The sequence below is a fragment of the Micromesistius poutassou genome (assembly GCF_964030765.1).
Source record: "Micromesistius poutassou genome assembly, chromosome: 4".
Taxonomy (NCBI): Eukaryota; Metazoa; Chordata; class Actinopteri; order Gadiformes; family Gadidae; genus Micromesistius; species Micromesistius poutassou.
The window spans coordinates 22,805,412-22,831,728 of record NC_140274.1 but is presented as its reverse complement, the minus strand read 5'-3'; the positions used below and the strand labels follow the sequence as shown (position 1 = coordinate 22,831,728).

General features: G+C 48.3%; 5 protein-coding genes across 5 annotated transcripts; 2 read left to right on the top strand and 3 right to left on the bottom strand.

Annotated features, from left to right (window-relative positions):
• Nucleotides 1-1,043: 1,043 nt before the first annotated feature.
• Nucleotides 1,044-4,954, top strand: il4i1 (interleukin 4 induced 1; the record flags this gene model as incomplete). Its single annotated transcript, XM_084466717.1, has 8 exons — nt 1,044-1,088; nt 1,257-1,347; nt 2,400-2,614; nt 2,745-2,857; nt 3,085-3,286; nt 3,432-3,500; nt 3,599-3,735; nt 4,195-4,954. The coding sequence occupies 8 exons, from the start codon at nt 1,044-1,046 to the stop codon at nt 4,952-4,954; spliced, it is 1,632 nt and encodes a 543-aa protein (XP_084322843.1).
• A 222-nt stretch (nt 4,955-5,176) lies between these two features.
• timm8b (translocase of inner mitochondrial membrane 8 homolog B (yeast)) lies at nt 5,177-6,477 on the bottom strand. Its single transcript, XM_084466727.1, has 2 exons — nt 6,288-6,477; nt 5,177-5,625 (listed from the first exon to the last, which is right to left on the bottom strand). Exons 1-2 carry the CDS (start codon nt 6,384-6,386, stop codon nt 5,458-5,460), a joined length of 267 nt encoding a protein of 88 aa, XP_084322853.1. The 5' UTR covers nt 6,387-6,477; the 3' UTR covers nt 5,177-5,457.
• A 247-nt stretch (nt 6,478-6,724) lies between these two features.
• On the top strand, nt 6,725-11,451 carry sdhdb (succinate dehydrogenase complex, subunit D, integral membrane protein b). Its single transcript, XM_084467521.1, has 4 exons — nt 6,725-6,797; nt 7,171-7,281; nt 8,815-8,965; nt 10,455-11,451. Exons 1-4 carry the CDS (start codon nt 6,749-6,751, stop codon nt 10,618-10,620), a joined length of 477 nt encoding a protein of 158 aa, XP_084323647.1. The 5' UTR covers nt 6,725-6,748; the 3' UTR covers nt 10,621-11,451.
• Nucleotides 11,452-12,006: 555 nt separating this feature from the next.
• Nucleotides 12,007-13,432, bottom strand: LOC311342141 (uncharacterized protein). The gene is made up of 5 exons (XM_084466977.1): nt 13,365-13,432; nt 13,216-13,233; nt 12,948-13,085; nt 12,668-12,816; nt 12,007-12,371 (listed from the first exon to the last, which is right to left on the bottom strand). The coding sequence occupies exons 4-5, from the start codon at nt 12,809-12,811 to the stop codon at nt 12,147-12,149; spliced, it is 369 nt and encodes a 122-aa protein (XP_084323103.1). The 5' UTR covers nt 12,812-12,816; nt 12,948-13,085; nt 13,216-13,233; nt 13,365-13,432; the 3' UTR covers nt 12,007-12,146.
• A 7,608-nt stretch (nt 13,433-21,040) lies between these two features.
• On the bottom strand, nt 21,041-23,716 carry LOC311342140 (interleukin-18-like). Its single transcript, XM_084466976.1, has 6 exons — nt 23,694-23,716; nt 22,506-22,578; nt 22,357-22,374; nt 22,086-22,226; nt 21,809-21,957; nt 21,041-21,512 (listed from the first exon to the last, which is right to left on the bottom strand). The coding sequence occupies exons 2-6, from the start codon at nt 22,573-22,575 to the stop codon at nt 21,288-21,290; spliced, it is 603 nt and encodes a 200-aa protein (XP_084323102.1). The 5' UTR covers nt 22,576-22,578; nt 23,694-23,716; the 3' UTR covers nt 21,041-21,287.
• Nucleotides 23,717-26,317: the final 2,601 nt, after the last annotated feature.

Sequence of the window (26,317 nt, the reverse complement as noted above, 5' to 3'; positions counted from 1 at the left end):
CACGCACGCACGCACGCACACACACACACACACACACACACACACACACACACACACACACACACACACACACACACACACACACACACACACACACACCACAGGCGGGCTGTCTCGCCGTTGGCGGTGGCGCGCAGCTGGTGTTTGTGTTTCCATTACTTTTCGTATTTTCTGGTTCTACTCGTGGGAACAGTTCTCTCTAGTTTAAATATTTGACATTTTCTGCACATTATTCGGCGCATATAGTACAGTCACAGGTCACACACTGGACTCCAGTGTGTCCTGTGGTCCAGTCACAGTCTGTGGAGGAGATAAGAAGCGTTGAAGCATATCTTCATGGAATGAAGATAATTCAAACAGCTCTTTTAATGGTTGCCACCTAGATACTTCCGGGTCAGTTATTAACGACAGTTATAGGACTACTAGGACGACCACAATAAAATGTCATATAAAAAATGTATGTCTCTTTCTCTCTCTCCTTCTTTCTCTCTCTCTCTCTCTCTCTCTCTCTCTCTCTCTCTCTCTCTCTCTCCCCTCTCTCTCTCTCTCTCTCTCTCTCTCTCTCTCTCTCTCTCTCTCTCTCTCTCTCTCTCTCTCTCTCTCTCTCTCTATCTCTTCAATCAAATGGAGACAGCATGTTTAAACCCTTTATTCAGTAGACATTTTTCAAATAAACCAAACAATATCATTTGAAATATCAAGGAACTAAGGACATGGTTACAAACCTAATCTAGTCGTGTTAAGGATTAACAGCATTAAACATTGTTGTGTCAAGGCAAGTATTCTTTTAAGCCACTTAACTCTATGTTTTGTTGGTATCGCTTAAAAAAGGGAAGAAAAGGTCTGATATTAGAGGATAGCGGAAATGAGGTATGCCGGGGATACGAGAAGCTCACTAATCTAATTTGTTCAGAGTGGTTGCATCTGGAGCTGGTGTGGGAACATATTTCCAGAGGGGACCTGGGGAGACGCTCATTAAACCTTCCTATACCCGGGCACCGTGGGCTGGCCAGTCCACCTGAACCTGCAGGGCCGGTGGAAGCATGCCCAGCGCTCTCACCACATTCCACACCTTCCCTCTGCCAGCGGTGAGTTGAACGTCTATAGGCACACAGGTAGTCTCCAAACGCCATTCCTGTTATTTATTATGCTCATCTAGTTCTGTGAATGATCTAGTTGTAGGCAAATTCCTTTGCCTTGTTTTTTCCTTTGCGTTCTGTGACCTTAGAGGTGAAGTGTAACCTTGTGTTCCTTAGGTCTCCCTTCCTACAGATGGTCTCAGTGTCCACAGCAGAAAGAAGGCCTGGACCTCCATACACAAGATGATCCCCCATCTCTGCAAACTGTGTAAGTATTTACAAAACAAATATCAATTATTCCGAACTGCTGCCTTTGTGGAAATAACCCCGTAGAAAACAAGGTTCACTTCACTTATCGTGAGCTAGTGAGTATGGCTGCGTAATTAGAAAAATAATAAAAGTTGGTTTTGTACCATTAGATATAGTACAATGAATGTAATACTTTTTCTTTAAATGTACTGCGAGAAAATATATTTCTTAAGATAAAGAAAAAGTTGATGTTGGTCAGGGCACAAAAATGCACACGTTAAACTGAATCAAAAACCTCCTCATCCTCATCCTCATCGTCGTCCGCTTATCCGGGGTCGGGTCGCGGGGGCAGCAGCTCAAGCAGGGGGCCCCAGACTTCCCTTTCCCGAGCCACATTGACCAGCTCTGACGGGGGGATCCCGAGGCGTTCCCAGGCCAGTGTTGAGATATAATCTCTCCACCTAGTCCTGGGTCTTCCCCGGGGTCTCCTCCCCACTGGTCGTGCCTGGAACACATCCCAAGGGAGGCGTCCAGTGGGCATCCTTACCAGATGCCCGAACCACCTCAACTGACTCCTTTCTAAGCAAAGGAGCAGCGGCTCTAATCCGAGTTCCTCCCGGATGACTGAACTTCTCACCCTATCCCTAAGGGAGAAGCCAGCCACCCTCCTGAGAAAACTCATCTCGGCCGCTTGTATCCGCGATCTCGTCCTTTCGGTCATCACCCACCCCTCATGACCATAGGTGAGGGTAGGAACGAAGATCAACCGGTAGATCGAGAGCTTTGCCTTGCGGCTCAGCTCTCTTTTCGTCACAACGGTGCGGTAAAGCGAACGCAATACCGCCCCCACTGCTCCGATTCTCCGGCCAATCTCACGCTCCATCGTACCCTCACTCGCGAACAAGACCCCGAGGTACTTAAACTCCTTCACTTGGGCTAAGGACTCATTTCCTACCCGGTGAATCAAAAACGGGTCTTTTGAAATACTTCTTTTATTCACTGTATTTTATTTATGTTCATATTTTTTTCTGCAAGACAACTTTGACAGTCTAGTTTGAATTGTCTTGGCAGTTCCTCTGGTCGTAGTGGGAGCCGTTGTTTTGGCCATCACTGGGAGCATTGGGGACCCTTTGGTTGACTGCCTTCAAGACGCAGACTACAGTGAGCTTGTTGCTCTTGTGGATAAGGGTCTCACCCCCACAAAGACCCCTCGCCACGTAGCTATCATTGGTGCAGGCATGGCTGGACTGACCGCTGCAAAGTTTTTGCAAGATGCTGGACATAAGGTAATAAAATAATAAACATGAATATTACTTTTTTTTTTACGATAGCACTTTATAGTATTTATTGACAGCTGCAATACTGCATCAGATGTAATCTTTAATACGTTTCACTGTTCGACCCTCTGGCAACAAGGTGACCATATTGGAAGCCAGTAACCGCATCGGTGGACGCGTGGAGACGTTTAGAAGCCAAGCAGAGGGCTGGTATGCAGAGGTCGGTGCTATGAGGATCCCCAGCTTTCACAAGTAAGTACGCTGCAGAGAACTGAGCTGGCAACGTGTACTGATCTAACTAACTAACTAATAACCACATTCAACTAAACATGAAGACCAAGTGTTCTACCATCAAGTGACATGAATCTATATCAAAAGCTCCTCTACTGAATCTGGAGGAGTAGCCCCATTCTTTGGCTAAAAATTAAATAACTTGGCATGGGTATCAGGTTGTTACAGTCATGTGATGTACTCCACAGAATTCTGCTTTCCTTGGTGGCCAAACTGCCAATCTCCTTGAACCACTTCATCCAAGAAGACATCAATACCTATTACCTGGTCAACGGCATCCTGCAGAAAACCTACGTGGTGGGGCAGCTCCCGGACATTCTCAACTACAACCTATCGGGAGAGGAGAGGGGGAAGTCCGCCTCCCAGCTCTTCAGTCAGGCTCTGAGGAAGGTACGTCCACCACAGCGACATCAGGACATCACTTAGGCACACTGTCGCCGTCTGTTAAGCCGTGATTGAAATGAGTGTCAATATTTGGTCAATTGTAACCAATGAATTCTTCTTTCAAGATGATTAAAACCATTATTTTTGTCAGGTGAGGGATGATCTGAAGACGATGGGCTGTAGTGCCATGCTTGACAAGTACGACTCCTACTCTGTTAAGGTAAAGAACAAATGATGTACTCATTTACTGAGCGTTCAGGTCACAGTTGTAGTAATTGTGGGCCATAACCAATGGTTATGGTTCCCCTCCTCCTCCAGGAGTACCTGGTGAAGGAGGGGAACCTGAGCCGCAGTGCCCTCAGGATGATCGGGGACATCCTGAATGAAAACAGCCTCTTCTACGCGTCCCTGACGGAGATGCTGTTTGTTCAGGCCGACATCAACGACGACGTCGAGTAAGTGACAGGACAACGACACGGGGAACGCTGCAGCGTGATCCAACAACACGTGGACTAGTCGGTGTTCAAGCATTGTATAAAAGGCCCCAGATTACGGCAGTGCAGCTCACAAGGACCGGACCCATTAGCCCGCTGCATCCGCTGAGAGGAGGATCTGTTGGATCGTTTTCTTCTTCAGTTTATATTCTAAAAAAGACAAAGGAACCAAATGAGTTTTACTGGATAAATGAGTAAAGGTGGTGAATCCTTGAACTATTCACTAATAATAATAATAAATAATAATAATGATATTATAATATTATTATTATTATCACCTGTGTAGGTGGAGGGGTCAGGAGGGCGGTCGTGAAGCGCCCAGGGGGACTTCCTTTAGGAATCAGAGCTATTTCTATTTATTAGCGTAGTCATTGCCATGTCGGAGGTGAGCTGTTGAAGCGGTCTCCGTCTGTTCTCCAGGTACTACGAAGTGGCCGACGGCTTCGACAACCTCCCCAACGCCTTCTACCAGCTGCTGAACGCCACGCTCCACCTCAACGCCAAGGTCAAGCTCATCGACCAATCGGCCGGGGGCGGCGTGACGGTGTCGTACCAGGACGGCCCCGCCCTGGCCCGCCTGACCTCCGACTACGTGCTGGTGACCGCCACGGCCAAGGCCGCGCTCTTCATCGACTTCCTGCCGCCGCTCTCCTCCCACAAGATGGAGGCGCTGCGCTCGGTGCACTACACCAGCTCCACCAAGGTGGTGCTCAGCTTCAGCCGCCGCTTCTGGGAGGCGGAGGGCATCCGGGGCGGCAAGAGCGTGACGGACCGGCCCTCGCGCTTCATCTACTACCCCAGCCACGGCTTCCCCGGCACGGCCGGCGGCGCCCTGCTGGCGTCCTACACCTGCTCCGACGACTCCACGCTGTTCCAGGGCGTGGGCGAGGCCGAGCTGATGGCGCTGGTCCTGGACGACCTGGTGAGGATCCACGGGGAGGCCATCCGGCCGCTGTGGACCGGGGGCCTGGTGAAGAAGTGGGGCCTGGACCCCTACAGCCTGGGGGCCTTCGCCCTGTACACGCCCTACCAGCAGGTGGACTACGGCGCCGAGCTCTTCCACAGCGAGGGCCGCGTGCACTTCGCCGGCGAGCACACGGCCGTCCCCCACGGCTGGATCGAGACGGCCATGAAGTCGGCCCTCAGGGCCGCGCACAACATCAACCAACAGACCCTCTAGCCGCCGGGCCGCGGGCCGCAGCCCTCAGGACTCAGCCTGGACCCCCGTTACATCAGACTGAGTTCATCAGAAGTTAATCATTCTGTTTCACGTGGAGCATTTCAACGTATTTATGGTAAAGAGGGGAGTGTGGAGAGACAGGAGGTATGGTGGGTGCAGCAGTGGAGCACTTTGGAAGTGTGGTGTTTATTGTAACATGACAGGAGAAAGAAGCCCGGCTGGTAATCAGTGTTAATGTTTAATAAAGGCCTTAATACATCCAGGGAATACATCCAGGGAATACAGGGGGGGTTATACACTTTGACAGTTCTAGATTGATGTACAACATAAAGACACATTAAACAATACGCAGCATGGGGGACTCTTCTTTCCATCGGGGGATGTGATCCACATCATCTTCTCCGAGGTTCCAGTCATATCGAGTGCATGTCCAGCCTCCCATCACAGGCTCCCAGACACCTTTTCCCTTGAGGTAGCAGAAAGAAGTGGCGTCCGCGGCGTGCTCAGTGAGCCCCCTTCTGGACCATCTGGGTGAAGCGGTTGGTGATGGTCAGGGTGGTGTCGATGAAGCGCTCCACGCAGTTCACCAGGCACGTCTCCGTCCGGCTGTCCAGCTTCGAGCCGGGGCTGTCTATGCACTTGTCCCAGCAGACGTCTGTGAAGTTGTGCACCTGCAACCAATGGGAACAGCACCATTAATAACAATGAACAGCACTGTTAATAACAATGAACAGCACCATTAATAACAACGAACAGCACTGTTAATAACAATGAACAGCACTGTTAATAACAATGAACAGCACCATTAATAACAACGAACAGCACTGTTAATAACAATGAACAGCACCATTAATAACAACAAACAGCACTGTTAATAACAACAAACAGCACTGTTAATAACAACGAACAGCACTGTTAATAACAACAAACAGCACTGTTAATAACAACAAACAGCACTGTTAATAACAATGAACAGCACTGTTAATAACAACAAACAGCACTGTTAATAACAACAAACAGCACTGTTAATAACAACGAACAGCACTGTTAATAACAATGAACAGCACCCTTAATAAGAATCTGAACAGCACCATTCAGCTTTTCAGCTGCACTCTGTGGACTCTGACCTCTTTGGTAAAGTGTGTTTTGTGTGAGCATCATTCTGTTGACTCTGACCTCTTTGGTAAAGTGTGTTTTGTGTGAGCATCATTCTGTTGACGCTGACCTCTTTGGTAAAGTGTGTTTTGTGTGAGCATCATAACCTTGCCTGGTTAAAGATGGAGGCGGGCTCAGTACATGTGGCCAGCCTGGTAAAGGAAGGAGGCGGGATTACCTGAGCCTGAAACTGGGCTTTCTGCTGCTCGATGGCGATCATACGCTGCAGCTCCGCCGCCTCCGCCTTCTCCGATGAGTTGTGGTCGTAGCTGTCCATGGCGTTGAGGTGTCCGCTCGGTGTGTGAGGTGGTTCGGGGTCCCAGTACGAAGCCACTCCGGCAGTGAGGCGGTTAGCGGACGACCTTGTGGACCGGAAGTACTCGCTGCCGCGGTGAACTAGGGCGGATCTACAAACATATCTCCACTGTCAACATTGAGCGAACTGTAAATTCTCCTTTGTTAATTCCTATATTATTTACATATTTACGTTTCCAATCTCAACTATTATTGATCATATTTGATCACCCTAATTGTCGCGTTTATACTATAATAAAAGCAAGCAGTGTAACGTTACGTCCTGAGTTCCGGGACGGTTACCACTGCTTCCGGTTCAGAGCAGCGCTGACCTTGGTGATCGTCATGGCGGCTGTGTTCAGGCTGAGCTCCGTCTGCCACAGAGGAGTCAAACGTAAGTCTCCTTTAGTGCGATGTGTGGATGGGCTTCACGGGCACCAGCGCGACCGACCGACGGCCTCTGCGCTGTGATTTAAAAGAGGAGGTTATTTAAAACCCCCGTGCCTCGTTACGGGTCCGTGTGTGTCTGAAGCCCCTCACTGCGGGGGACTCGGTGCATCCTTAATGGAGCCATACCATAATGCTCCTTGTACTGTAAGGCGTTACATAACGATCAATGTAGTGTAAGGCATGATGCGCATGTTGCTCAGGGACTGAGGGGTGTGATTGTGGCGTCCTCTGCGCTTTGAGGAAAGGCATTACCCTGTTGAGCATTACCCTGCTGAGCGTTACCCTGCTGAGCGTTACCCCCTCTGCTCTGCCCCCAGCCCTGCTGTACCGCAGCGCCCTGCTGGGCAGACCGCTGGCCGTCCCGCTCAAGGACCAGGACAGCCCGTACCTCCTGTCGGCAAGGATCCATGCATCACAGAAGCTCAGTGGTGAGTACCGTCCACCACCGTGTGGTCCTGTCAGGACTCACGTCTGAAGACCCCGTGGGTCTCTGCGGTCGATGCAAGGAAGGAAAATGAACCGCAAACAAACGAGACTGATTCGGGTTTAAATTGGTCCACATTGTTTTGCCTTTTAGAGAAACCTCATTCTTCTTGGTCGCATTCCTAAAAGAACAGCTGCCTGTAGGTTCATTAAGGGATGCACAGTTCTTGCTTTTCAGTGAATAAAGCTTTTAGACTTCAGTTTGGTTGACTTATTTGAACCGTTTTTTTTTTGTTTTGTTTTTTAACAAACAATATAATGTTTAGAACTGCCTAGAAACGTTGCACGGAAGGATTAGTATTTACTTCTACCTCTCCCTGACACAAAGCCCAGGTAACATTATGGCTGACGAATGTTGTTGGCTGTGTTTTGACCTTTAGCCCCGTCGGCTGGGCTGAAGAGGAAGCTCGCCCCCGACTAGTTTCAGCTTACATTTCGAGTAGTTTCAGTCTAACTTCCGGACCGGACATCCGTCAGACTGCATCCGTCATACCCCTCCTCTAACCGCAGCTCATCCTAATGTCTTTATGGCTAGGCTCATATACGGCTCAGAATGGGCTGATGAATGAAAGAAAACAAGTTATGGGCTTGTAGCTTATGGATTTAAGCCTTGACAACCCAGTGTATTGGTCATCCCAAGCCTAGTGTGCATTTAGTTAGAATACATTCACTCAAATACTACTCACAGCTACTCACAGATTCACTTGGAACAGATGAATAGAATAGCTGTGTCTGTGAACCACCAGGTGTGTGTATATCTACAGTTAGTATCAAGGCAGTTATCAGACTGAACACACAGCGCCGTGTTCTTACAAACTCTGGAATGACAAGAAAGAAAACAGTCATCCTAAAGTCAAGCGATATACAACATCAACTTAAGGCAAAAGTGCAGTCTAAATATTAAATGATGCTGAGTAAAATAGCAGCGCAGTTTAAAGACTGCTGTCTTTATTAGGGGTGTAACCATACACTAAAGTCACGATTCGGTGCGTACCTCGGTTTTTAAGTCACGGTTTGGTATGTTTTTCAGTACAGCAGTTTTTATTATTTTATTTTTATTAAACAATTGGATTTTGATTTGATTTATTAAATTGTATCAAACAAATGCCTTACACAAATGGAAATACAATTGAGGATAAAAACACAATAAAGTCCAGGACTTAATTTCCGTTGTGGTCCTCAGGACAAGACGAGACACTGTGTGTGTGTGTGTGTGTGTGTGTGTGTGTGTGTGTGTGTGTGTGTGTGTGTGTGTGTGTGTGTGTGTGTGTGTGTGTGTGTGTGTGTGTGTGTGTGTGTGTGTGTGTGTGTGTGTGAATCAATAAAAACTATTCAAAAATTATTATTTTTTTAAATTGTTATTGATTTATTTTTCGAGTCTGGTTCCACTCCTAGTCTTTATGTCAAACCGTATCCTTGGAGCTGTTGTTGCTGTCTGCCTTAACCCCCCCCCCCCCCCCCCCCCCCCTGTGGTCCAGCGTCTGCGGGCTCCAGCGCGGCCTCCCTCCACTGGACCGGGGAGCGCGTGGTGAGCCTGGTGCTGCTGGCCCTGCTGCCCGCCGGGTACTTCAGCCCTGGAGCCGTGGTGGACTACTCCCTGGCTGCTGCCCTCACCCTGCACGGACACTGGTGGGTGTGTGTGTGTGTGTGTGTGTGTGTGTGATATTAAAGGGACTGGGTTGTGGTGGTGAGGCTGTCAGGGTTCGGTACGGCAGAGACCCAGGGCTGTGGGAGCCCAGAATAGGAGTCAGTACATTATTCTGGACTGGAGGTAGACCAGGTCTCAGTCAGTGAGGGAGTCTGACTGGAGGTAGACCAGGTCTCAGTCAGTGAGGGAGTCTGACTGGAGGTAGACCAGGTCTCAGAGTCTGACTGGAGGTAGACCAGGTCTCAGAGTCTGACTGGAGGTAGACCAGGTCTCAGAGTCTGACTGGAGGTAGACCAGGTCTCAGTCAGTGAGGGAGTCTGACTGGAGGTAGACCAGGTCTCAGTCAGTGAGGGAGTCTGACTGGAGGTAGACCAGGTCTCAGAGTCTGACTGGAGGTAGACCAGGTCTCCGTCAGTGAGGGAGTCTCTGAATGTTTCTGAGGTTATGAAATGCTGATCTGGTGATGTACGATGTGGGCTCCAATGTTAAATAGTAGTTTAACGAGTGTAACGTTTACGTTACATGTGCGTTTTGTTGGAAGGAGGCTTCCCGTTCTCCAGCGAGGGCCCAGGGTTACCCCGCCGTCTCGTTTCACTGAGACTGGACCTTACTGCACAGGTTGAGGTGCAGGTATGTGTGGCATTCAGGGTTGTGGAAAGTGGAAGCAAGAAATTATACATTTTCTTGCTAATCTTCTAAACTCTCCGATGTGAGAGTGTGGCTTAGCGTCATCACTCCCAGCAAAGTGCAAGAGGCATCAGCACGCATCAGCCACCAAATCCAAGTCACAAGTGGGGATAATTCCTCATTAGGCGGGGGTATTCCAGAGCACCCTTTGGGTATTACGGAGTTCCTGGCTAGTGCTGTCCTTACAGAGTCTGGCTGACTTTAGTGAGAGACAATCAAGTAAGATTGAGCCCCTCCCAGTTAGTTTCAGAATATCTAATCAACGTTGTTCTGTCCGCTCGGTGACGAGACCTAGCTCAGCTGGAATGAGTGGGAGGGGTCTCTAGTGTGGGACCCCCCCCCCCCCACTGACATGAGAGACCCCTCATAATATTGAGGATGCTGCAGAGCTGGCCAGACATTTTATTTGATGATATATAGGATGGATCACAAAGTATGTGATTTTATTGATTGAATTAAAACCCTATAGATCAGCTACATATATGGGAAAGTAATTTGAAGGTACAAGCTTGTTCAAATGTCACCACTGCCTTTCAGCTCTCTTGAATGTGTCGTCATTGCTTGTTGAACTACTTAATCCAAGACGACCTGCTGTGACTTGGTGGAGGGTCTGATTGCTGCAGGCATCGGAGGTGTAATATTTAATCTTTGTGTCTTTTGAAGGAAAACAAAGGAACTGATTAGTCACATGTTTTTGGTCCAATTGAATGCTTGGTGAGAAGTAGGTCAACTCCCGGTTACTTAGTGTGTTATGTTGTTGTGACGTGAGTCCTCTTGGTGCAGGGGCATCGGCCAGGTGCTGACCGACTACGTCCACGGGGACGCCAAGATCAAGATGGCCAACGCGGGGCTCTTCCTCCTGTCCTCCGTCACCTTCGCTGGCCTCTGCTACTTCAACTACAACGACGTGGGCATCTGCAAGGCCGTGGCACTGCTCTGGAGCAAGTGATCCCAAAGCAGGTCTGAGGACACTGGTGGGGGGCGGCTGAGCCCCAGGGCAGCACCTGGTTCTGAGGCCCTGGCTGTGGTGGGGCTGGTTGGAAAACATTCAAGGAAGGGTTTCTATTTAAATAGTTTATAAATATACCATTTCTGACCATCACATTACAGCGATTCAGCAGTGTGTGCGTAAGTAATGGTCTCTGCATTCAGGTGACTCTTGATTTATTGTATTCGTTGCTTTGCTCCTGCATATGTCGGCACTGAATTGAAGGTTGGGAAGAAATGACGTTTCTTCCACAATGCATTAGACAACCTTCCTGAGGTGGTACTTTGGGGATTAAAGAGGCAGCGTGGGAAGAGTGAGCATTAAGCATGAGGTGAACCTCTCATCCGCACAAAGGTGACCTAAAGACTGGGCGACCGTACGCCTCTCAGGGCGTTCATGGTCTGCTCTGCTTGACGTTGTTTCTCTGGCCTGACGGGGGCTATTGCAGCCCTGACAGTAATTCTAGAACCTTTTCTGCTATGATGTGAACTTCACACTCCCTTATAATTAATGTCGCAAATAAAATAAATAATATTGTGCTTTTCTTTGACTGTTGAAGATTCATAGCCCTTAATGTGTGGATAATATTTTTGGCACAAATATAATTGCTCATATCTCTGTAAATACCATGATGTTGGAACAGTTTAAGTGATGCAAGCTGAGCTTGTAAGAGTTGGATAATTAGGCTGAATGTCATGTTGACGTAGGTCTGTCCTTTCAGACCTACGCACTAATAAGACTTGCCCTGTACCACCTTCTTCACATCTCACTTGATTAAAGTTCCATCTAGAAGTTGTTCACCTTTATTGAAACATAATTAATCCTGAAGTATTTATATTCTTCTCAGCCTGCTTGGTGTTTGCCATCAATATAATAAGTACATTTTGTCTCCTGGGTCACAGCACACCTTGTTTTATGTGGATGGGTAGCTTGGGCCATTCACAGGACGTTGGAGCAAGGAATCGAGCAAAGTCAAATGATGAGCACTGCCTTCCCTCACCTGGACCGCCTGCCATGCGTGTGGCCGTGTGGCTCTGGGCAGCAGGCAGGAAGAAGCTCATCTGATCTGTCAGTGGAGTTGCTGGCACCAGTTAGCAGGCATGGCAAAAAACCAGTATCAGGTGCCCATCGATAGCAAAATGTACAAGGGCCACAAATCTAATTTTAACATTTATTTCTCATCTATTTATTAGGGGTGTAACGATACACTAAAGTCGCGATTCGGTACATACCTCGGTTTTTAAGTCACGGTTTGGTATGTTTTTCGGTACAGCAGTTTTTATTTTTTTTTTATTAAACAATTGGATTTTGATTTTATTTATTAAATTGTATCAAACAAATGCCTTACACAAATGGAAATACAATTGAGGATAAAAACACAATAAAGTCCAGGACTTATTTCCATTGTGGTCCTCAACACAAAACATCAGGACCAGACGAGGCAGTCACAGAGGGTGTGATCATCAATACAAACGTGCATGGAACAGTTAGGCCGGACAACGAGGCACGTCAATGAGGCATCCATCGTCCATCACATCGTCTGGATGCTGACGCAACACCAGTTTGTGGAAGGACTGTTCCCCTGGGAGCTGTTCGAAGGCCAGGTAGTGAGTCTTGTGAGCAGCAGACTGGAACCTGTAGTGGCCATTGATTTTCTTCATGTAGAACATGAAGAGGCAGTTATTGTCTCCAATGTCAACTGGAAGTTTATCCTGCAGTAAAGTGGATGAAGAATCAGGATTAATACAAACACATATTACAGTATTGTCTTGCAAAGGTCCTATTGTGTGCGTATCCAAATCAGACAGGTGAGTATGCTTATCCAAAGAGTTGGCTTCCTGATGTGTGGTCGCAGTCAAGAAATTAAAAGTACCACATGTTCCTTCCTGATTAGTGACAATCCAATATCCACATCCATAATGTGGTATTCATTGTATGACACCGTTATATTGGATGGTGGACCTTCTCCATGTTGAAACAGAGCTCAGCCCTCAGAGCAGTGCCTCACCATGGTCGCCACCTTGATCTCGTAGCTGGCCCCACAGGACACCACCTTGTACTTGTTCTCCACCATAGCAGCCAGGGTGACAGGCCTGCCTCTGTCCTCAGAGCAGCTGTCCAGGCTCTCGTCGAACCGTTGAACGATGAACATACAGTCTGAAGGGAAGAAGAAGAAGCGTTATTCCATCAGTCAGACCGTGTACTTATTGAGTAGTGTTTGTTTAATGTATATGGTAAGGAGTAGGTAAGCCTAAACCAGAATCACTACTGGTACGAGTGAATCTCACCAGGTCTGCGTCGCTCCTGCCAGGACAAATCCTCAAAGCACAACTGTTCTCCAGCCAGAGAGAGAAAGCAGTTGTCTTTGACTCTGAGCCAATGCACAGAGGATTCTTCAGCGTTGTGAAAGGAATCAGTCTTCAAATCTGTATGAAAGAGCAACATTAATGCAAATGTATAGCACCCACACATGCTTATTGTCAATGGAACGGCCTGGGCCATTTAAATTGAGACTATCTGCAGACAAATAATGATATATTAACACATTAAACCTACCTGGTTCATCGCAATGGTCTTCTCAGCACAGGCCAGAGATGAGAAAAGGCCATGATTGATTAGTGTCAATGTCACTGAACAAAGTGGGAGTGTAGACCAATGAAATCTAAACCTCTTTCAGTTAAAAGTACAAGATCTAAAAATGTTACCTTGAAAATAGACGTTGTCATCCTGTGTTCTAATAAAAATGCAGGGTACATGACAGCGACTGGTATCCATTACCTGATGACACAAATGTTCATTAGGGACGACAATCAAACAACAACACTTTATTTTTAATTTACTAATAGTATTATTAGGTACTCACAGAGTATCCTAGGATAACTATTGTTATTGTATTCATATTAGGTATTCCCACATGCCATGCACATTCGTTTTCTTGTTGCTAGTTAAATCAAAACCGTCTGTCAACATTTAAGTGCTACGCACCACTTCGACCGCAGGGGGCACCATCGCACATAAACCTTCTCTGTGGAACCAAGGCACTGATTCAGTCCAGGTTGCGGAGCGCATGCCACGCACGTTGGGACAGGCGCTGCGGTGCGCGATCTTTTTCGTAGGATAAGTCTGGGATTCTCGCCTCTGGTTGGTTAGAATGGCTCTCCTCCAATTGCTTAGGGGTAGGGTTTGGGTAAGGGTTAACCCTAACTATAACCCTAAACCTAACTATCAGAGGCGAGAATCCCAGACTTATCCTACGAAACATCGCCTGTGGCGGGCTACCTTCCGGGACCCTTGCGTTATCATGAGGCTAACATTTGTGGAAATATAGCTTCCACATTTCACATTTCACATTTCACACATTGCCTAACTTTCGACACATTGATTTTCAACATCTGCAGATGTGGAAATACAAGCTCCTGAAATGAGTTCTCAGTTGGAGAAGATAATAACCTAATCGAATGTCCCTCAGGCACCACCGCAGCCTGCGAGGTTCCTCCTCTGTAGTCGCATCATGTCGTTATCTTACTGTGATGACCAACAGCCTACCTTTCTTTATTCATTGCACATGAAAGCAGTGTGCCTAAAACACCTCAGCAGAAATAGCCTACAACTTTTCAGCATGTTAATTATTTTTTTCAATGATAGTAGGCTACTTTGTGGATCTGTGAACAAAAAATTAGATCAAGCCGAGTCCTCGGATCATCCCGCTGAACCACCACCAACAGTGTGTCAATGACTTAATGTCGCCTAATGTGCCGAAATATGATGATCAATCACGGCAGTAATTGCCTGCTTTGAATAAGCAAGTGTAGTGTGAGCAGCATTTCTGTCTAAGTAGGCTACTGTTGGCCTAGCTCGAATTTAGGCCATCATCAGAACAAAGCAAAGTTTGATATTACGTCTTACCGCAGTTTGTGTCTTGTGGCGAAACTGGCGTATAATGCAAACGATAGAGCATTTCCTCTTCCCTTAGTCTGCCGTGGTTACATACATCCGCCACTGGGGTCGCCAGTGAGCCACAAGATTCCTGATGGCGTCTGAAATGTATAAACAGGTCTAAAACATAGACTGTTTAAAAAAGCTTCCCATTGTGTTTCGAAAAAACAATACTATTAATCTCAGGTATGTGTTAAAATATAATTTGACGCAGTAACTGTTGGACTATTACTTGGATATAAATATAGGCTACTACATTCAGCCTGAGCATAGTATAATGCAGTGGCGTGGCCAGAAATGTCAATAAGGGCACAGAAAAAAAACAGGCGGGCAAAGCCAATTTGATTGAACATAAGATAAGAATAAGATAAGGCCTAGATTAGATGCACCATACAGACATTATTCAAAGGCATGTTATATTCATGACATGAATGTGGAATTTATTAAAGGCATTTGATCACAGCTGACAAATTACGCGGAAACATTTTAAACTTGCGCAAAACTGCATGAACCCATGCATCGGCGCGTCACATTTATTGAACGCTTCAACGCTTTTGACAATTCGCCGTTAGGCTAAACATTTTAAACATGCGCAAAACTGCATGAACGAAGCTTTGGTGTGCATCACATCAAATTGAATATAAGACAAGCCTACTGCAAAGATGAAAACTTATCACACACACACGCAGAGAGAGAGAGAGAGAGAGAGAGAGAGAGAGAGAGAGAGAGAGAGAGAGAGAGAGAGTGAGCGAGCGACAGCGAGAGTCCTCCTCGACCGACAGACAGGCCTAATGTATAACGGCTATATGTCTTTATTTCTTGTATTTGTAAAGTGTGAGGGCTCTCACAGCAACGTTCAGGAGGGGAGGGGGGAGGAGCTGCCGGTTGTTCGTGACGTGATTCTTGAGCTCTCAGGGGAGCGCGGACTTGTGCACCTTTTTTAGATAAACCGTCACCTTATCGTGGTGGAGAGGTTTGCGTGTCCCTGTGAACCTGAGGGCTGTGTTGTCTGGAGCCATGTGCTCCTGGTAGGGTCTCCCATGGCAGAGTGGTCTCAGGTGAGGGGCCAGACTAAGAATGGTTCACAAGACCCCAATGAATATACAAAAAAGAGGAGGAGAGACCCTGCCCGGAGGAAGCCCGGGGCCCCCGTCTTGAGCCAGGCCCAGACGGAGGGCTCGCCGGCGAGCGCCTGGTGGCCGGGTTTGCCACGGAGCCCGGCCGGGCACAGCCTGAACAAGCTACGTGGCACCCCCCCCCTCTTCGCCCTGTGGGCCCACCACCTGCAGGGAGACCCGCTGGGGTCGGGTGCGCTGCCACATGGGTGGCAGTGAAAGTCAGGGGTCCCGACGGACCAGACCCGAGCGGCAGAAGCTGGCTCTGGGGACGTGGAACGTCACCTCACTGTGGGGAACGGAACCGGAGCTTGTGAGGGAGGTGGAGCGCTACCAGTTAGATCTGGTGGGGCTTACCTCTACGCACAGTCTCAGCTCTGGTACCGTACTCCTGGATAGGGGTTGGACTCTATTCTTCTCTGGAGTTGCTCAGGGAGTGAGGCGCCGGGCGGGTGTGGGGATACTCATAAATCCCCGGCTGAGTGCCGCGGTGTTGGAGTTTACCCCGGTGGACGAGAGGGTTGCCTCCCTACGCCTAAGGGTGGTGGGGGGGAAAACTCTGACTGTTGTTTGTGCGTATGCACCGAACAGCAGTTCAGAGTACTCGGCCTTCTTGGAGACCCTGAATGGAGTCCTGTATGGGGCTCCGGTAGGGGACTCCGTAGTTCTGCTGGGAGACTTCAACGCCCACGTGGGCAACGATGGAGACACCTGGAGAGGCGTGGTGGGGAGGAACGGCCTCCCTGATCTAAACCCGAGAGGTCGTTTGTTACTGGACTTCTGTGCTAGTCATGGATTGTCCATAACGAACACCATGTTCGAACATAAGGGTGCTCATAAGTGTACTTGGTACCAGAGTACCCTAGGCCGAAGATCGATGATCGATTTCGTGATCGTGTCAGCTGATCTGAGGCCTTATGTTTTGGACACTCGGGTGAAGAGAGGGGCGGAACTGTCAACCGACCACTATCTGGTGGTGAGTTGGATCAGGGAATGGGGGAAGAGTCTGGACAGACCTGGTAAGCCCAAACGGGTAGTGTGGGTGAATTGGGAACGTCTGGAGGAGGCCCCCATCCTAGAGATCTTCAACTCACACCTCCGGCGGAGCTTTTCTAGCATCCCTGTGGAGGTTGGGGGCATTGAGCCGGAGTGGGCGGTGTTCAAAGCCTCCATTGCTGAAGCTGCGGTGGTGAGCTGTGGCCTCGGGGTCTTAGGTTCCTCAAGGGGCGGTAACCCTCGGACACCGTGGTGGACACCGGTGGTCAGAGAAGCCGTCCGACTGAAGAAGGAGGCCTTCCGGGGTATGTTATCCCGGAGGACTCCTGACTCAGTTGCAGGGTACCGGCGGGCTCGAAGGGCTGCAGCCGCTGCCGTGCCAGAGGCTAAGCAGCGGGTGTGGGAGAAGGTTGGAGAGGACATGGAGAAGGACTTTCAGTCGGCACCAAAGTGTTTCTGGAAGACCATCCGACACCTCAGAAGGGGGAAACGGGGAAACATCCAAGCTGTGTACAGTAAGGGTGGGACTCTGTTGACCTCGACTGAGGAGGTAGTCGAACGTTGGAAGGAACACTTTGAGGAACTCCTGAATCCGACTAACACGCCCTCTATGATGGAGGCAGAGCTCGAGGTTGATGGTGGTTCATCGTCAATTTCCCTGGTGGAAGTCACTGAGGTAGTTAAACATCTCCGCAGTGGCAAAGCCCCAGGGATTGATGAGATCCAGCCAGAAATGCTAAAAGCTCTGGGTGTTGAGGGGCTGTCTTGGTTGACATGCCTATTCAACATTGCATGGGAGTCTGGTACAGTGCCAAAGGAGTGGCAAACTGGGGTGGTGGTTCCCCTGTTCAAAAAGGGGGACCAGAGAGTGTGTGCCAATTACTGGGGTATCACACTTCTCAGCCTCCCTGGGAAAGTCTACTCTAAGGTGCTGGAAAGGAGGGTTCGGCCGATTGTCGAACCTCAGATTGAAGAGGAACAATGCGGTTTCCGCCCTGGACGTGGAACTACGGATCAGCTCTTCACTCTCGCAAGGATCCTGGAGGGGGCCTGGGAGTATGCCCATCCGGTCTACATGTGTTTTGTGGATTTGGAGAAGGCATATGACCGGGTCCCCCGGGAGAAACTGTGGGAGGTGCTGCGGGAGTATGGGGTAAGGGGTTCACTCCTCAGGGCCATCCAATCTCTGTACTCCCAAAGCGAGAGCTGTGTCCGCATTCTCGGCAGCCAGTCAGTTCCGTTCCCGGTGGGTGTTGGCCTCTGCCAGGGCTGCGCCTTGTCACCAATCCTGTTTGTGATATTCATGGACAGGATATCGAGGCGTAGTCGTGGTGGGGAGGGGTTGCAGTTCGGTGATCTGAGGATCTCATCACTGCTCTTTGCAGATGATGTGGTCCTGATGGCATCATCGGCCTGTGACCTTCAGCACTCACTGGATCGGCTGGCGGCTGAGTGTGAAGCGGCTGGGATGAGGATCAGCACCACTAAATCTGAGGCCATGACTCTTAGCAGGAAACCGGTGGATTGCCTTCTCCGGGAAATGAGTCCTTAGCCCAAGTGAAGGAGTTTAAGTACCTCGGGGTCTTGTTCGTGAGTGAGGGTACGATGGAGTGTGAGATTGGCCGGAGAATCGGAGCAGCGGGGGCGGTATTGCGTTCACTTTACGGCACTGTTGTGACGAAAAGAGAGCTGAGCCGCAAGGCAAAGCTCTCGATCTACGGGTCGATCTTCGTTCCTACCCTCACCTATGGTCATGAGGGATGGGTGATGACCGAAAGGACGAGATCGCGGATACAAGCGGCCGAGATGAGTTTTCTCAGGAGGGTGGCTGGCTTCTCCCTTAGGGATAGGGTGAGAAGTTCAGTCATCCGGGAGGAACTCGGATTAGAGCCGCTGCTCCTTTGCTTAGAAAGGAGTCAGTTGAGGTGGTTCACTCCCCAATGCCCCTCTCCCAGAACATTAACCAATCACATCGGTGTATCTGATATAGGCGGGCCAAAAGCGTTGCTGTTTTACTGACCGGATACGGCAAGAGTCCTATCTATTGGTTAGCTCCGCTGGTCTGCATGTCACCCCTTGTATTCTTCTGATTGGTCGTAGTGTTATCCAATTGCGTGCAGTGATATTTTCGAATGCGTGCTTGGTGCTGCCCCTCGAGTTGGGCCGTTTTCATTACTCGTTGCCAGACCCTACAGCTCTCTAGATGTGGCTCTGGATCAGACCCTACAGCTCTCTAGACGTGGCTCTGGATCAGACCCTACAGCTCTCTAGACATGGCTCTGGATCAGACCCTACAGCTTTCTAGACGTGGCTCTGGATCAGACCCTACAGCTTTCTAGACGTGGCTCTGGATCAGACCCTACAACTCTCTAGATGTGGTCTGGATCAGACCCTACAGCTCTCTAGAGGTGGTCTGGATCAGACCCTACAGCTTCTAGACGTGGCTTTGGATCAGACCCTATAGCTCTCTAGACGTGGCTCTGGATCAGACCCTACTGCTCTCTAGATGTGGTCTGGATCAGACCCTACAGCTCTCTAGAGGTGGTCTGGATCAGACCCTACAGCTTCTAGACGTGGCTCTGGATCAGACCCTACAGCTCTCTAGATGTGGTCTGGATCAGACCCTACAGCTCTCTAGATGTGGCTCTGGATCTCCAGGATACTTAAATCACCGGCACAGTCTCAAAGGGCTTACAAGAGATACAAGAGATACAAAGATACAAGAGATACACGATGAAGTTCCTTATTCGCTGTAACTCATTTGAACTTCCCGGTCCGGCTCAAATTTGGGGGAAAACCGACTTCAGCCTGAAAATTCATACAAATGTATTTCAAACATAGGCCAATGTACTGTACTGGGCCCTTAGTTAACAACAGCCATGTATCATGATACCATTCATTTACTGCTGTTTGATGGCAGGCTGCAGGAGTTTTGGGAGCAGAACCAAGGCTGCACTGGCTCACCAGCAGCGGCGATGGACAGTTGCCTCCCAGCACCAGCCCTTACCCAGCGCAGTGGCCCCCGGGGCAGTGGCCCCCGGGGCAGGAGGGGGGAGGCGGCACAGACACCGCCAGGCAACCATCTGCGGCTACCTGCCCTGGAGACAGCCCGCAGCAGCCCAGGCCACGGCACCCCTCGGCCCGCCACCATGTCAGCCCAAGACCCTCTGCTGCAGGAGGGAGACGGGGAAGGGTTAGACCCTCTGCTGCAGAAGGGAGACGGGGAAGGCCCTCTGCTGCAGGAGGGAGACGGGGAAGGGTTAGACCCGCTGCTGCAGAAGGGAGACGGGGAAGGGTTAGACCCTCTGCTGCAGGAGGGAGACGGGGAAGGGTTAGACCCTCTGCTGCAGAAGGGAGACGGGGAAGGGTTAGACCCGCTGCTGCAGGAGGGAGACGGGGAAGGGTTAGTGAGCATTAAGCATGAGGTGAACCTCTCATCCGCACAAAGGTGACCTAAAGACTGGGCGACCGTACGCCTCTCAGGGCGTTCATGGTCTGCTCTGCTTGACGTTGTTTCTCTGGCCTGACGGGGGCTATTGCAGCCCTGACAGTAATTCTAGAACCTTTTCTGCTATGATGTGAACTTCACACTCCCTTATAATTAATGTCGCAAATAAAATAAATAATATTGTGCTTTTCTTTGACTGTTGAAGATTCATAGCCCTTAATGTGTGGATAATATTTTTGGCACAAATATAATTGCTCATATCTCTGTAAATACCATGATGTTGGAACAGTTTAAGTGATGCAAGCTGAGCTTGTAAGAGTTGGCTAATTAGGCTGAATGTCATGTTTACGTAGGTCTGTCCTTTCAGACCTACGCACTAATAAGACTTGCCCTGTACCACCTTCTTCACATCTCACTTGATTAAAGTTCCATCTAGAAGTTGTTCACCTTTATTGAAACATAATTAATCCTGAAGTATTTATATTCTTCTCAGCCTGCTTGGTGTTTGCCATCAATATAATAAGTACATTTTGTCTCCTGGGTCACAGCACACCGTGTTTTATGTGGATGGGTAGCTTGGGCCATTCACAGGACGTTGGAGCAAGGAATCGAGCAAAGTCAAATGATGAGCACTGCCTTCCCTCACCTGGACCGCCTGCCATGCGTGTGGCCGTGTGGCTCTGGGCAGCAGGCAGGAAGAAGCTCATCTGATCTGTCAGTGGAGTTGCTGGCACCAGTTAGCAGGCATGGCAAAAAACCAGTATCAGGTGCCCATCGATAGCAAAATGTACAAGGGCCACAAATCTAATTTTAACATTTATTTCTCATCTATTTATTAGGGGTGTAACGATACACTAAAGTCGCGATTCGGTACATACCTCGGTTTTTAAGTCACGGTTTGGTATGTTTTTCGGTACAGCAGTTTTTATTTTATTTTTATTAAACAATTGGATTTTGATTTTATTTATTAAATTGTATCAAACAAATGCCTTACACAAATGGAAATACAATTGAGGATAAAAACACAATAAAGTCCAGGACTTATTTCCATTGTGGTCCTCAACACAAAACATCAGGACCAGACGAGGCAGTCACAGAGGGTGTGATCATCAATACAAACGTGCATGGAACAGTTAGGCCGGACAACGAGGCACGTCAATGAGGCATCCATCGTCCACCACATCGTCTGGATGCTGACGCAACACCAGTTTGTGGATGGACTGTTCCCCTGGGAGCTGTTCGAAGGCCAGGTAGTAAGTCTTGTGAGCAGCGGACTGGAACCTGTAGTGGCCATTGATTGTCTTCATGTAGAACATGAAGAGGCAGTTATTGTCTCCAATGTCATCTGGAAGTTTATCCTGCAGTAAAGTGGATGAAGAATCAGGATTAATACAAACACATATTACAGTATTGTCTTGCAAAGGTCCTATTGTGTGCGTATCCAAATCAGACAGGTGAGTATGCTTATCCAAAGAGTTGGCTTCCTGATGTGTGGTCGCAGTCAAGAAATTAAAAGTACCACATGTTCCTTCCTGATTAGTGACAATCCAATATCCACATCCATAATGTGGTATTCATTGTATGACACCGTTATATTGGATGGTGGACCTTCTCCATGTTGAAACAGAGCTCAGCCCTCAGAGCAGTGCCTCACCATGGTCTCCACCTTGATCTCGTAGCTGGCCCCACAGGACACCACCTTGTACTTGTTCTCCACCATAGCAGCCAGGGTGACAGGCCTGCCTCTGTCCTCAGAGTAGCTGTCCGGGCTCTCGTTGAACCGTTGAACGATGAACATACAGTCTGAAAGGAAGAAGAAGAAGCGTTATTCCATCAGTCAGACCGTGTACTTATTGAGTAGTGTTTGTTTAATGTAGATCAGGAGTAGGTAAGCCTAAACCAGAATCACTACTGGTACGAGTGAATCTCACCAGGTCTGCCGCACCTGACCGGCCAGGACATATCCTCAAAGCACAACTGTTCTCCAGCCAGAGAGAGAAAGCAGTTGTCTTTGACTCTGAGCCAATGCACAGAGGATTTTTGGGATTTTTGAAAGGAATCAGTCTTCAAATCTGTATGAAAGAGTAACATTAATGCAAATGTATAGCACCCACACATGCTTATTGTCAATGGAACGGCCTGGGCCATTTAAATTGAGACTATCTGCAGACAAATAATGATATATTAACACATTAAACCTACCTGGTTCATCGCAATGGTCTTCTCAGCACAGGCCAGGGATGAGAAAAGGCCATGATTGATTAGTGTCAATGTCACTGAACAAAGTGGGAGTGTAGACCAATGAAATCTAAACCTCTTTCAGTTAAAACTACAAGATCTAAAAATGTTACCTTGAAAATAGACGTTGTCATCCTGTGTTCTAATAAAAATGCAGGGTACATGACAGCGACTGATATCCATTACCTGATGACACAAATGTTCATTAGGGACGACAATCAAACAACAACACTTTATTTTTAATTTACTAATAGTATTATTAGGTACTCACAGAGTATCCTAGGATAACTATTGTTATTGTATTCATATTAGGTATTCCCACATGCCATGCACATTCGTTTTCTTGTTGCTAGTTAAATCAAAACCGTCTGTGTCAACATTTAAGTGCTACGCACCACTTCGACCGCAGGGGGCACCATCGCACATAAACCTTCTCTGTGGAACCAAGGCACTGATTCAGTCCAGGTTGCGGAGCGCATGCCACGCACGTTGGGACAGGCGCTGCGGTGCGCGATCTTTTTCGTAGGATAAGTCTGGGATTCTCGCCTCTGGTTGGTTAGAATGGCTCTCCTCCGATTGCTTAGGGGTAGGGTTTGGGTAAGGGTTAACCCTAACTATAACCCTAAACCTAACTATCAGAGGCGAGAATCCCAGACTTATCCTACGAAACATCGCCTGTGGCGGGCTACCTTCCGGGACCCTTGCGTTATCATGAGGCTAACATTTGTGGAAATATAGCTTCCACATTTCACATTTCACATTTCACACATTGCCTAACTTTCGATACATTGATTTTCGATACATTACGATACATTGATTTCAACATCTGCAGATGTGGAAATACAAGCTCCTGAAATGAGTTCTCAGTTGGAGAAGATAATAACCTAATCGAATGTCCCTCAGGCACCACCGCAGCCTGCGGGGTTCCTCCTCTGTAGTCGCATCATGTCGTTATCTTACTGTGATGACCAACAGCCTACCTTTCTTTATTCATTGCACATGAAAGCAGTGTGCCTAAAACACCTCAGCAGAAATAGCCTACAACTTTTCAGCATGTTAATTATTTTTTTCAATGATAGTACTCTGTGGATCTGTGAACAAAAAATTAGATCAAGCCGAGTCCTCGGATCATCCCGCTGAACCACCACCAACAGTGTGTCAATGACTTAATGTCGCCTAATGTGCCGAAATATGATGATCAATCACGGCAGTAATTGCCTGCTTTGAATAAGCAAGTGTAGTGTGAGCAGCATTTCTTAGGCCATCATCAGAACAAAGCAAAGTTTGATATTACGTCTTACCGCAGTTTGTGTCTTGTGGCGAAACTGGCGTATAATGCAAACGATAGAGCATTTCCTCTTCCCTTAGTCTGCCGTGGTTACATACATCCGCCACTGGGGTCGCCAGTGAGCCACAAGATCCCTGATGGCGTCTGAAATGTATAAACAGGTCTAAAACATAGACTGTTTAAAAAAGCTTCCCATTGTGTTTCGAAAAAACAATACTATTAATCTCAGGTATGTATTAAAATATAATTTGACGCAGTAACTGTTGGACTATTACTTGGATACAAATATAGGCTACTACATTCAGCCTGAGCATAGTATAATGCAGTGGCGTGGCCAGAAATGTCAATAAGGGCACAGAAAAAAACAGGCGGGCAAAGCCAATTTGATTGAACATAAGATAAGAATAAGATAAGGCCTAGATTAGATGCACCATACAGACATTATTCAAAGGCATGTTATATTCATGACATAAATGTGGAATTTATTAAAGGCATTTGATCACAGCTGACAAATTACGCGGAAACATTTTAAACTTGCGCAAAACTGCATGAACCCATGCATCGGCGCCTCACATTTATTGAACGCTTCAACGCTTTTGACAATTCGCCGTTAGGCTAAACATTTTAAACCTGCGCAAAAATGCATGAACGAAGCTTTGGTGTGCATCACATCAAATTGAATATAAGACAAGCCTACTGCAAAGATGAAAACTTATCACACACACACGCAGAGAGAGAGAGAGCGAGAGAGAGAGCGAGAGTGAGCGAGCGAGAGAGAGAGTGAGCGAGAGAGAGAGTGTGAGAGAGAGAGAGAGAGCAAGAGAGAGAGAGAGCGAGAGAGAGAGAGAGAGTGAGCGAGAGAGAGTGAAAGAGAGAGAGAGCAAGAGAGAGAGAGAGCGAGAGAGAGAGAGTGAGCGAGCGACAGCGAGAGTCCTCCTCGACCGACAGACAGGCCTAATGTATAACGGCTATATGTCTTTATTTCTTGTATTTGTAAAGTGTGAGGGCTCTCAGCAACGTTCAGGAGGGGAGGGGGGAGGAGCTGCCGGTTGTTCGTGACGTGATTCTTGAGCTCTCAGGGGATCGCGGACTTGCGCACCTTTTTTTAGATAAACGTAAACGAAGGAAAGCCCTCTGATTGGACGGGCAAGACTGACAATTAGGCGGGCCTAGGCCCGTCCAGGCCCGCCCGTGGTTAAAACGTTTGAACATTTTTTATCAAAGCTATTCACAATAGACTGTTGGGATTATGAGCCATGATGTCATGTCTAACCCGTTTTGTCAGTTAAATTTAATAAAATTTTATTTGTAAAGCCTTAATCACTACCTTGGAAATCCAGAGTTCTCGCCAGAGCACAATTTGAATTTGCTCAGCGAGTCACTCTGGGAACGAGCGATATACTCACTCCCCGATGCCCCTCTCCCAGAACATTAACCAATCACATCGCTGTATCTGATATAGGCGGGCCAAAAGCGTTGCTGTTTTACTGACCGGATACGGCAAGAGTCCTATCTATTGGTTAGCTCCGCTGGTCTGGATACGCCACCCCTTGTATTCTTCTGATTGGTCGTAGTGTCCAATTGCGTGCAGTGATATTTTCGAATGCGTGCTTGGTGCCGCCCCTCGAGTTGGGCCGTTTTCATCACTCGTTGCCAGACCCTACAGCTCTCTAGATGTGGTCTGGATCAGACCCTACAGCTCTCTAGACGTGGCTCTGGATCAGACCCTACAGCTCTCTAGATGTGGTCTGGATCAGACCCTACAGCTCTCTAGACGTGGTCTGGATCAGACCCTACAGCTCTCTAGACGTGGTCTGGATCAGACCCTACAGCTCTCTAGACGTGGCTCTGGATCAGACCCTACAGCTCTCTAGACGTGGTCTGGATCAGACCCTACAGCTCTCTAGACGTGGCTCTGGATCAGACCCTACAGCTCTCTAGAGGTGGTCTGGATCAGACCCTACAGCTTCTAGACGTGGCTTTGGATCAGACCCTATAGCTCTCTAGACGTGGCTCTGGATCAGACCCTACTGCTCTCTAGATGTGGTCTGGATCAGACCCTACAGCTCTCTAGAGGTGGTCTGGATCAGACCCTACAGCTTCTAGACGTGGCTCTGGATCAGACCCTACAGCTCTCTAGATGTGGTCTGGATCAGACCCTACAGCTCTCTAGATGTGGCTCTGGATCTCCAGGATACTTAAATCACCGGCACAGTCTCAAAGGGCTTACAAGAGATACAAGAGATACAAAGATACAAGAGATACACTATGAAGTTCCTTATTCGCTGTAACTCATTTGAACTTCCCGGTCCGGCTCAAATTTGGGGGAAAACCGACTTCAGCCTGAAAATTCATACAAATGTATTTCAAACATAGGCCAATGTACTGTACTGGGCCCTTAGTTAACAACAGCCATGTATCATGATACCATTCATTTACTGCTGTTTGATGGCAGGCTGCAGGAGTTTTGGGAGCAGAACCAAGGCTGCACTGGCTCACCAGCAGCGGCGATGGACAGTTGCCTCCCAGCACCAGCCCTTACCCAGCGCAGTGGCCCCCGGGGCAGGAGGGGGGAGGCGGCACAGACACCGCCAGGCAACCATCTGCGGCTACCTGCCCTGGAGACAGCCCGCAGCA

What these genes read in the sequence shown, in the direction of transcription:
- timm8b (XM_084466727.1), bottom strand. Translation starts at nt 6,386, where the DNA reads ATGGACAGCTACGACCACAACTCATCGGAGAAGGCGGAGGCGGCGGAG. An exon ending in AAGCCCAGTTTCAGGCTCAG is followed by an intron (nt 5,626 to 6,287) that starts GTAATCCCGCCT and finishes CATTGGTTGCAG; the next exon opens with GTGCACAACTTCACAGACGT.
- LOC311342141 (XM_084466977.1), bottom strand. Translation starts at nt 12,811, where the DNA reads ATGTTCATCGTTCAACGGTTCGACGAGAGCCTGGACAGCTGCTCTGAG. An exon ending in AGATCAAGGTGGCGACCATG is followed by an intron (nt 12,372 to 12,667) that starts GTGAGGCACTGC and finishes ACTTTACTGCAG; the next exon opens with GATAAACTTCCAGTTGACAT.
- LOC311342140 (XM_084466976.1), bottom strand. Translation starts at nt 22,575, where the DNA reads ATGGATATCAGTCGCTGTCATGTACCCTGCATTTTTATTAGAACACAG. An exon ending in GGTCAGGTGCGGCAGACCTG is followed by an intron (nt 21,958 to 22,085) that starts GTGAGATTCACT and finishes TCTTCCTTTCAG; the next exon opens with ACTGTATGTTCATCGTTCAA. An exon ending in AGATCAAGGTGGAGACCATG is followed by an intron (nt 21,513 to 21,808) that starts GTGAGGCACTGC and finishes ACTTTACTGCAG; the next exon opens with GATAAACTTCCAGATGACAT.
- sdhdb (XM_084467521.1), top strand. Translation starts at nt 6,749, where the DNA reads ATGGCGGCTGTGTTCAGGCTGAGCTCCGTCTGCCACAGAGGAGTCAAA. An exon ending in CTGCCACAGAGGAGTCAAAC is followed by an intron (nt 6,798 to 7,170) that starts GTAAGTCTCCTT and finishes CTCTGCCCCCAG; the next exon opens with CCCTGCTGTACCGCAGCGCC. An exon ending in TGCATCACAGAAGCTCAGTG is followed by an intron (nt 7,282 to 8,814) that starts GTGAGTACCGTC and finishes CCTGTGGTCCAG; the next exon opens with CGTCTGCGGGCTCCAGCGCG.